Raw genomic sequence first — 11,863 nt, 5'->3', positions numbered from 1 at the left:
CACCTACATCTTAGCCATCAAGGCTAGGATAGTGACTCACTTTTCTCTGAAACATAACACTACTGCCATAACTCACAAAAGCATGTTTGAATACATGGGTTCTGGTTCTGCATTACCCATAGATATACCAAAAAGCTCATCATGTACAATTTCCAAAACAACCTTATCAAGAGTAAAGATAATTGTTCAGTTACAACTGAAGTGCCTTTTCATTCTTCGTGGAGTTGTTGCATATATTCACAAGATATTTAATGTTTTTTAGTGAACTCGCTATAATTTTTTCCATGGATTGATGGTCTCATTAAGTTAGAAAAGGAATAAAGCTTTTGCATATAATCTTATCACTTATATCTGTGTAGAATTTTTACATGTTCTGTGGTTGCTATAACATATGTGTCTGGTAGTATCAAAGACGTTATGATCAACACTTCTGTAGTTCTTAATCATCCACGTTAGCACTTAACATGGTTTTTAAACCTCTACATACTAATTCCAGATTTTACAACCTTCTCATTACACAACTAGCTTTTTTCTTGCAAATTATTTCTACAAGGAAAGGAGCCAACCACAATAAAAGAATATGTTCGTTAATGCAGAAAAGGGTCACCATTATGATGAGGAAAAAGAAGATTCATTGCTATAAGTCCCACTTAATAGAAGCGACTGGAACAATTAATGTTCCAATTCCTCTGTGACCTTGACATGGATGACAATACAACTAATAAATACAAAGCCAAAGCCTACATAGTGGGCTATGATGATGCTGCTTGAAAATTGCTGGAAGAGGTCAATCTGTTCAATTTATTTGTAAGCGATGCAATAAAATCATTTGCCAGTCTTCTTAAGTCATGGGTCCATGACCAAGAAGGATTACGCAATGCACGGACAGAATTGGCACACACAAGTAGTGTTCCACCCTCATGCAACAAAACCTGGAGAGGAAAAAAAAAGATGAATCAATCAGAACCTATTTGTGCGCCATATTTAGAAACATCAAATTTAACTTGCGTGCAATCAATTAAAAGCTTTTTGGTTACTATATTTTTCAATGCAAGTACACCCATTAGATGGCATAAGCATGACTTCAATCCTCTAAGAAGAGAGTCAAAGAAAAATGAATAGTAAAGAGAAATTCTAGTAAGAAAAACTGATCTTAGGAATCGAATTTTAGAAATACCTAATTACGTTTGCTTGAGAAAAATTACATATTCTGATTAGCTTATAAAGACATATATCATTAAGAAGCACTACCTTTAGTATTAACTTATTTAGCAATTTACATCTTAAAAGAAATCCAAGAAGAAAAATCTCAACTAGCCATTGCTAAACCCCTACATAAATCTCCAAATTTTACTTAATACTAGATAACAGCTTGAAAGTGAGATCCCAAGACTATCTAAACCAGATGTAAACAGGGTTCATGATATCAATATTCATGGAAAAGAAAAGCTCCAAGGGATGAATCAGTTTCTTGAAGAAAAGTTGGAAAATAGAGACAAACTTAAGTATTTGATCTAAAAAGGTGACAAAACTCAGCAGAGTCGGCTGCTAATGTAATCTTTTGACCACCAGCTGAAGACCACAAACAAGGGTTTGACAGCCTTTGCAGGACGAATAAAACTTGTTTAGGTTTATGATGCAAGAAACGCCAGAAACACCAAAGAAGGTGAAGATCAACCAGACCTTCAAAGCTATTTTCTGTTATCTTCATATCAAAAATGTTTCTACTAATCCTGTCAAATTATGGAGTGTTCATTGTCTTACAGAGTAGCAGTAGATTTTCAAGGACAAGATTGTGAGAAGCCTTGCTGGCTCAACTTCTAATCAGTCTGGCAATTGACCAATTTTGATGTCTTTTTGCAATGTTTTGTATCTTTTTGCATTTAGAAGTTTTAGGCTTTTTATGAGTTTTTGAAAATGTCAATACATGAAAACCAAATCCAAAACACTGTCAATTCACCAACAGAGATTACTTATTCCATTTATCAAAAATCACAATACAAACACTGCTAGTATAAATCTGAAAAAAATTAAGCCAAAATCCTTTTCTCTTATTACAGCAATCACAGACAGCTAGATGCCCAATATTGAATGATGTAGGGGCATTAACACTGGTTGATTTGACCAAGAAGTCCAAATTTGTGTATAGGGGCTCACATGGGTCTGAGAAAAATGTACAGATGCCTTGATATTACACACAAACTATCATGAAGAGCTGTGATCTTATCATTACTCGATGCCCTTGCAAGATCTCTGCAAATTATTCTTTAACTGATTCAAAACACTTCCTAAATTATGCAGATGAAGCACACTTATGGCTCCTGTGTGTAGCCATCACTGATCGCACAATTTCAATGGGTCTTTCACCATTTCAAAGTGCTTAAATACTAAAGAAGTTATGCCCTCCAATGCTGATGAAGAGCAGAAACCCTTGTCTCATATCCAATTCCTAAAATCTCCAAGAAACAAGAGAAAATCAATCATAGCATAATGAAATTGATTTCTTGAGGAGAATTTATATATATCCCCAATAAAGTTCGACCGTAAGGCTTCTCAAACAAGTCACTTTAGTGACTCATTAAATAGCAATGGATTGCCTTTATAATATCAATTTATAATCTCCTTTGCAATTGCACCTAATTAATTTAATCAATTGATGCACTTTAATGAAGAATTGGCCCCATTTACTTCATAAATTTATAATAATTTTTACAACAAATTATTAATGAACTTTATTAATAATTGAATCCTTTAGTTGCCACGTTCACACCCTGCAGCCTTGAACCAGGTTCAAGTTCACACCAGGTTTGGGAGCGTCTGCAGGGGCACACAAGGTGTGCACCAACACTATGGGTGTGCCAAGGTGCTTAAGGGCAGAAATTTTTATTTAAAATATAAGACTCTTTTCTTCTACTTTATGTTATGTTTAAATATTGTCAGGATGTTGGAAAATGGTTTCAGACTCATAGGAGTTATACTGGAGATTTTCGATTCTGGGAGATTCTAAAAAATTCTTGACCAACACAAATATCAGGAATCAACAGGCCTCCATCAATGTTATCTTCCACAGCTCTTCTCGACTTTCCAAGATAAATTTGATATTGGAAAAAGGATTTGTCAAGGATTCTAATTCATTTCATCATAAATCTCTTCACTCCAACTCTGCATCCTTGAGTAGCTTGAACTAGTTCTCACTTGTATCCCTAGCTGACTTGACTACCTAGCAAGCCAAAGTTGCTCAAACTCATCTCTAAGACTCAGAACTTGAAAGTTACCACTGAACTAAAGTTACCACTTGAGTAATCTAATTTCTGATTAGTAATTCGATATTAAAAACTTCAATGTTCAAGTATTTAGTATTTGGCAATTGCAATGACCAAGTATCATACTATGAAATGATTTAATTTTACAATTTTGCATGTCTCTTTTTTTTGGGTACACACACCTATTGCCCTGCATTTTGTCACCACAAAATGCAAGTAACAGTATGAAACTTTTTCAAACTAGTTTCGCATCTCTCTAAGCCGAATTTGTTATTCAATTGCTTAATGTTGATCGATCAATCAACTCCAATTCGTATATCAAATTCTTTTACTAAAAGCTTTCATCAAGTCCTTTTGAATTTTCTTTATGTCGAGCTTGTGCTTGATTTTTTAGGCCTTCATCATCCTTTTCATTGCTTTTGAGTGTATGTTTGTTGGTTTTTAGTCCTTTGGTCTTGCTCAAGTCACGGCTTTCAGTTTCCCCTTCGATTTGATCTAACCTAGAGCATGATTGGTGTTGATTTTTAGGATCGCTGCAATATACTAACAATTGCCATTGTATTGAAATTGATGCCAGTTGTTGAAATTGATGCCATGGAAAGTGTATTTTTCCATTAAAAATGAAGAAATGGTTCATTTTCATGTTTTTGGTTTTTCCCCAAACTCCAAATTCAAAATGGCATATTGAAGTACTTTGCTTGTTGACATGCTTGAGTCATTTGCCAAAGGTACATTTTTCTTTTGAAGTTTTTGTGTTGTGTGCTTGCTTTCCAGTTTTTCTCCATTTTGGATAAGTTACAAGTTTTTTCCCAAGAACTTGGTTATGTTTCACTTCACTCCATCTTCCATTTCATGCGAGAGCATCATCACTTTCCATTTCCATCTTTCCATAGCATAACACTTCGCATCTCATCTGTCAAATTTGATTACATGTTTTACATCTCATTCACCATCCGCACATGCATGTAATCTCATTTTCCACTTCCATTTTCCCTCATCTCATTTTTTAGTATACACTCACACAACACAATTACATGAAAAGCTTTACATGTAATTGCATCTCCAAAACCCATTTTTGACTTGGAGTCACTTTTTGAAAAGTCAAAAAATGTCATTTGCATGTTTTCCCATGTACTTTGACTTCACTTTTCCACTAAGGTGACTATAAAGTTCATTTCACCTCTTCCATTTTCCATTTTCATTTCTCCATTTGCACTCATGCCTCCATAAGCAAATACATGTTTTCCCACTTTCTATATCTTTCCATGCTTCACATCTCATCTGTCCTCCATCCGCATTCACATCTCATCTCACTTTCCATCCCTTATTACATATTGCACTTACATGTTATCCATTTTTCATTCAATTACGTCTTGAAAACCCTTGTCACATTTGAAAATCAGCAATCTTCATTCACACACATTCTCATGTGTTCCACCTTCACACATATCCATTTCCATCTTCCATTTTCCTCCTTCATAACACTTCATTCCACATTCCATTTCCATTCACTTTTCATCTCCATTCACTGCATATGTATATGATTTCTCTTTTGAGATCATTTCATCAGACCTACTAAGTTTCCAATCCATATTCAAACCTTTGTTGCTGATCAAGAATCAACTTGTATGGCGATTTCTTTTGATGATGTGTTTATGTTTTGAGATTTTTGTCTTGCAGCACAAGCGCAAGAGATGCCCTCACATCAAAATCCAAAGCCAAGATAAAATATCAATTTGTTAAAGAGTTGGCTCATGCAACTCCATCATCAATCGCATCTATTCTTGACAATGTACTAGATACAAAGATCGATCATGTGGACATGGCTGATTTTCTGTGGAGAGTAGAAACTCCTGTTGGCCATGAGATGAAGCGCATCAAGAGAAGTCACATTCATTTGGTATTTGCATTTCCTATGGCTGCCATGGAACTTGATTTCATTCTTGGATGTGCGAGACGTTTCAGCCCGAAATCGAAAACAATCAAGGATGCTGATGGCAAGGTTATCATTAGTCTTGATCCAGAGGTTATTGAACAAATCTTCAAGGTACCACATAATGCAAAGTGTGCAGATCTGACCAAAGAATCATCTTTGGAAAGTTGGAATGAGAAGAAAGGTGATTATCAGAAGCACGTTAATCAATATTGGTTAGATAATAAAAGAAACAACTTCTCAAGATGGCCAAAGATTGTTCACAAATCTAACTTCAAGCAAGAATACAAAGACCTTATCATTCTTCTCAGCAGAGTTTGCAGTCTTACAGATTCCACTGATTTTGAGCCATGGATGCACAAATTCATCTTCCAAATCATGGAAAACAAAGAACATGTCTTTTGGGGAGAGTTGATTAGCACTGCACTCTACCAGTAGTTGCTCAACATTGGGACTTCGGCGCCTTTTTACATGAACTCCTACCTTGTCTACCTTGCTACAGCCATGGGATCTTTCTTTGGTCTTTCAACTAAAGGAGATCATCTTCAGATTCCGGTTTGGGATTACTATGATCAGATCACTCTGGCTAATAGTAAATTCCATTACAGAAGAGTCCAAGATGCTTTCTTTGGGCATTTCTGGTACTTGTACGATAGACAATTGTCCATCAAGAGGGTATCAAATGAAGCCTGGGAAAAGGTAAATCAATATAGTTATATCTTTATCCAGTTTCCAACTTTTACATACTTGAGAGTTGGGTGCTTATAAAGGAGAGTTGTATACCTTACCTAGGTATGCTACTGATAGAATCATCTTGATGGAGTTAGCCAGACAACTCATGGAAATGCAGTGTGATCAACATACTTTGCATAGACTTGGTTTGGGTATCACTTCTACCAAACCTTTGGCAATTGGCAATTATTCAATCAATTCTGTGCATAAAGCAAAAAATATGGAAGCAGAATTGCAGTTAATTACTTTGAAGAAGTTCAAAGCCAAATTCGTCTTTGATTATCGAGAAATACATTCTCAAATCAAGAGGGCTTTTACACATGTTCATCACATTGAGGATGTCTAGATTGATATGAGAACTGAGTAGGATATAATGATGGACTACTGCAAATTAACTTTGCAATAGATAATTGATCTTAAAATGCTAGAGATCCCCTCAAATTTCAAAATTGAAGATGACCACAACATCCTTGATCTGGAATTTCATTAGGTTGGTTTCGATAAAAAGTGTCATTTTCCCATTCAATGGCAGCAAAAAGAGGGTACATCTATCCTAGACAGATTTCAATCCATTTTGGCCAACACCAACAAGTGGCTGAAAATTAAGGGCCTAAAAAGGGTTAATCCTAAATAGGTTTCGATTGTGGAAGTTTTGGCCCTCTTGGAAGGAAGTCACAACTAAAAATTACAGGGAAAGATGGTGCTTCTTCTGATGTGAAGAATTCCCTCAAATTCAAGTTAAATGGTGGAAAAGGATCTAAATCATCTCAGATTTTTGAACCAATTCAAGAATCAAAGGAGGAATTGGAGATAGAATCAGATGAAGAAGATGAGGAGGAAGAAGGGGAAGTCATGATCATATCTTCCCCAAGGCCTGCACAAACTCATGCACCATCTATGCATGAAGCATCTTTTCTAGATGAAGTAGATGATTATGTGCATTCATTCTCCACTGTTTTCACACCTTCTATTCCAATTTTGGAAGTCAATACAATGGCTCTTCCTATTTCTCCTATCGCTCCTCTCATCTTGGAAAATGAACAATATGAGCATTTGGGAAGCGTGTTTGAGGATTTTCCAACTCTTACAAATGGTCAACTTTCCCAACTTGATACACCCTTAACGGGTTTTGAGCTTTTCATGACGGAATCATCTCATCATGCTCCTCTGAATTCAGCTATGCAAACTGAATCCTGTTCAGTCACGATGGAGATACGATCTGGATCAATGCGAATGGTCTCCACTTTACCTACTTCCACAGATGAAAGTTTCAGCTTGACTGCATGGTTGAGCAAGATCACAATGAAGAAAATAAAAGTGGTTGTACCTCCAGATAATCTCTCTGTCAAGAAAACTAAGTCCAAATCTTTGAAAGATAAGATTGTTTCAAGGATCTTAGTTGGTTTGGATAAAACTAAGTTTGTAGAAGTTGTTGAGCCACTAGTGGACAAGCCTGTTGAAGAACGAACTTGTTCTGATTACAAGTTCACTAAGGTCGAAATTGGGAAGCAGTCACGTTTGAGTTGTTTAAAAGATGCTCAACATGCATTAGCTAATGTATTGAAAAGCAATCATGAATTATGAGAGAAGAAAAATCAACTCAAACAGGAGGTTTCTCGTCTAAATGTAGTAATTCAGCAACAATCTTCTCAAAGTGTTGTTATTATGTCTCAGACATCCAAGGAAAGAAAGATGATTGAAGCTGCCAAGACTTGGATAGGAGAAATTGTCCCTGAAGGAGTTTGAGCCATCACAGAAACATTTGTAGTTCTTAGGCATGTCAAAAAGATGAATGAAATGGAGCAAAACTTGATTTCTTCTTTTACTCGAGAAGCAGATGGTTTGAAGGAAATCCTCAATGATTGGGATAAAATTGCAAAATTTGATCTAGATGCCTTGGTCTCATGTGACATTCTTCTGTCATGTGAAATGTTCTTCAGATTTCAAGGACTTATGGGCTACAAAGAAGAAACATTAAGGAAGCTGATTACAAAGTTATAGATAACCCTTGGAGATTGCCAAGCAGTAAAAACATGTGTTACTTGTGATTTGGAACAAATGGGATGTTAAGTTCTTGACGAAAGTAGTAATCTGATGGCAGTTGAAAGGACAACTTCAGAAAACACAATTAGGATCAATGCTGATTTAGATAATGAAAACTTTGGTTCTCACACAATGAACAAGTTTGTCATGTATAAATCCTCAACAAAGCACTTGTTAGAATCTTTGGCAACAAATTCCAAGGTTGTACAATCAGCATATACAGATGTAGTGAGGATAGAAGCCATATCGAAAACAATGGAGATTGTTGATCCTCCTACGGTGCGTGATGTCATCATCAAGTTCAAGGCAATGAAAAACAATCTTTGAGATTGTTATTTTTGTTTTTATTTCTGTTTATAGGTCTAAGAGGATGCATTGCATGAAAAGATGTAATTACATGTAAAGTGAGTTGCATGTACATGAAAAGATGTAATTCGAGTTGCATGTTCAATTGCATGTAACCCAATAATTTCTCTTTTAGTTAGACTAGGTCAAAATTGGTTGAGTTGCTCCCACTTTTTTTTCCATCTTTTTCTTAACTCCTGTGCCTAAATATAGGAGTGCCCCCCTCATTGTAAAATAATCTTTTATCTTAAATTGTATGCAAGAGAGCTCTGGAGAAATTGTACAAGCAGAACTTTGTTTGTGTAGCACTATTTTGAGAGAAAAGTAAATAAAAAGGAGCAATTAAGACTTACTTTGATGGAGTGAGATTGTTACTTGTGTGAATTAGAAGCTTTGTCTGTAATTCACATACGTTATCTTTGATTCATGTTATCGTGTGTTCTTGATAATTGAATATAAAAAGAGTTAAGAAGCAATTGGAGCCGAAGCTTTGACTAGGAGCAATTGTGGAAATATATAGCTAGAAGCTTTGTCTGTAACTTATATTTCTTTTTAATTTCACAAAATAGTTAAGATATCTTTACTTTTAGAAGTCTTTGTGCCCCATTAATAAAGCTTTATCATATAGAAGTATGACCAGACTTAGAGCCAAATCGGTACACTTTCCGCTAGCCTTTGAGTTAGTATTGGTTTATCGGTATCACAATTTAAAACTTTAGATAGAAGTGTAGTTTGAGGTTTCATCTTGCCCATTATTTGCTACACAGGTAAGTGGAATCTTTCCTGAAAGATAAGAGGAAAGAATATTGGTAACACCCCTTTTACAAAATCTCTCGATTTCTTGCTTACCTTGAGTTGATCCAAGGAACAGTGAGAAGGGGGAGCCTTCCCTTTAAGGTAGGAGACACTCTATCTCACACGTTGTGGTTGGTCATCCTATTTTGTGACTGGATTTTACCCAAAACTGTCGGTTGCTAAATATCAACCCAACAACACCCAAACCCTTAAAAGTATTCACACACAAATGAGAAATGTGTACTCTTACGGGTATTGGATATTGAGTATTGAGTAATCTAATTTCCAATTAGTAATTCAATATTCAAAACTTCAATGTTCAAGTATTTAGTATTTGGCAATTGCAATGACCAAGTATCATACTATGAAATGATTTAATTTTACAATTTTGCATGTCTCTTTTTTTTGGGTACACACACACACACCCAAACCCCTAAAAGTATTCACGCACACACATATCGGGTTTGCCTTCCCTTACTTGCCCCCAAACTCTAACTAGTAGCTTAGATTAAATCATACAAGGCCATGCTATTGAATCTCCTCCAAAAAGTCAGCTAGGGATTTAGATAGCCACTACAGTTGCTAAATATCCAAGTGCCTTACCATAGATAGTAATTTTGCAAATCTATACCTAAATAATTGCTCAAGCCAGAGGTGTTAGAGCTCCACACTGCAACAAAGCTTGTCCAAGTGCTCAACTATAATTAGAAATCCCAACTTTCTTGAAATAGACACTTACTATAAATAGTAAGTTAAGTGTGCTGAACTAAACCAAACAAACAACAATCCTAAACACTCTTGTCCTCGGGAATGGGAATTGGCCCCTGTTTTGCCAATTAAGACCATCTAGCCATCTGAATTAACCTAAGAGGGCCAATGATAAGCTTAACCAAATCACAAACCATGGTGAGCTAAAATGGGAACATTACAAACATTGGTAGCCCACAATAATGTTAAATATATCCAAATTTGAGAGTATGGACTATTGCTTGCTAAGTGAAAGCTCTTAAAAATAGAATGGGCAAGAATGTTCAATTCAGAGAAGGAAATCAAAGGTTATGGCCTCCAAAATGCAGTCTTTGAGGGGAAAAGAAATAGTGCTAGGTACCTATATAGAGCATATTTAGCCCAAATACTTTGATCAATAGAAGAACATAAAATTGGAAGTACAACTCATATTTATGGTAATGTCCCCATTTTTGGCAGGTTTACTCAGTTGATGGAGTTAGCTCATCATAGCGACCTTCGTGAGCTGACAGGGTGTTTTGGGAGTCTTAGTTGTGGACTTACTATTTTTAGTAAGTTTATTATTGGCAATTTCTATTTTTGGCAATACGATGGGTGGTTGGGTAGTTGGTCGTCACCTGCAGTTAATCAAGTTAATAATTGCATGAGCTCTTATTTATTTATTAATCATTGAGTTGCATTATTATAATAATGTTTATATTATTATAATAATGACTTTAAGAGATATTTCTAAAAAGCGAGTTGGAAAGTTTCTAGTGTTGAGTTCTTTTGGGAAACTTCCACAATTCTAAAGTGGATTTTTAAAGAAACTTTGGCCAACGAAAGCTTATAAATGAGAGCTCATTTCATTGGGAAAGACACACTTGAATATATATTTACTTTTGTGCCTTTGTGGCTTTTTCTTGATTTTTGAATTGTATGCCCCTGCTGAAGTATAAGGGTAAGTCTAAGTAGTTCTTGGCAATTGTGTTTAAGTATACAATTGGCCAACATTCTCCTATTATATTTTCTATGGCTAGGGAGAACAATCTGGAATAAAACATTTTCTTGGTCATATTATCTGGCCAAGAGTTTCAAGAATTACTAAGATCTTCTGGATAATTGTGTTGAGGTAAACAATTATCAAATTCTCCAACTGTGCCTACTGTAGAGTGGAGATTCTAATAGTGAAGATTGACGCATTGCTGAGATTCTGCATTGGTTTTGTTGGACGAAATTAATACTAGAAGATTTGCGAATTGTTGATAGCTAGTAGACCTGACTGATAGCAAGAACAGATTTCATTGTGAGAAAGGATGGCATTATCAAGGAACTCCTATGTCTTTCTCAGTCTAGCGTTTGAGATAGACGACTATTGTGAAGCCAACTGGGCCTGCACTTTATTAATTCTCACGTAGAAGACCAACTCTAAGCTGTGAGTGGAAGTAAGGTTTGCAAATTGGAGTCGGCAACTGTTAGAATTGTTGTGGAGATCGAATTCACATTTGCAAGAGGGAATTGTGAAGAGGACATAATTCTCCTCCTAGAGAAGGAGAGCCTAAGATTCAGTTTGGTCTAATTGGTAGTCCGGGTGGTTCTAGTGGCACTGGACTACGACCCATAGATGTTGAGGTTGATAGAGATGCCCTACAGGCATTTAGAAATATTGCAGCTGGGCAACAGCATATGACAGATGTACTGCAATAGTTGTCTAATACTCTGCTGGAGATAGCACTTCCTCGAGGATGGAGGAGGGAGAGAGCTTGAGATGTTTCTATTGGTTCTCATCGATCCCAAGTTGAGGATAGAACTCGGGATGGTGTTAGGTATAGAGATGCAAATCGGGTTCGAGTTGAGGATCGTAGTGGATTAGTTGATAGAGCTAACATACATACTAGCACTCAAGATAGGCTGCAAAGGCCTGCATTTTTGAGATATGAGGTGGATGTGGTTAGTATTGAGTCTAAGGCCACTCCTTTTGTTGATGACACATTGGCACACTTTACGAAGTGGGATGCTTTACCAC

General features: G+C 36.1%; 1 protein-coding gene across 1 annotated transcript in view; it reads right to left on the bottom strand.

Moving 5' to 3' along the window:
- Positions 1-301: 301 nt before the first annotated feature.
- Positions 302-11,863, bottom strand: part of HMA1 (heavy metal atpase 1) — a 234,860-nt gene continuing 223,298 nt past the window's right edge. The window contains exon 13 of the mRNA XM_089820565.1: positions 302-932. Within this exon, the coding sequence (XP_089676691.1) occupies positions 753-932 (180 nt within the window). The 3' untranslated portion in view covers positions 302-752. The remainder of the gene's footprint in view (positions 933-11,863) is intronic.

This window comes from Cupressus sempervirens, chromosome 3 (assembly GCF_028749045.1).
Source record: "Cupressus sempervirens isolate cs-2001-9-10 chromosome 3, ASM2874904v1, whole genome shotgun sequence".
In the NCBI taxonomy this organism is placed as follows: domain Eukaryota; kingdom Viridiplantae; phylum Streptophyta; class Pinopsida; order Cupressales; family Cupressaceae; genus Cupressus; species Cupressus sempervirens.
Note: the sequence above shows the minus strand (reverse complement) of the source record. Positions and strands in the feature narration are given on the sequence as shown.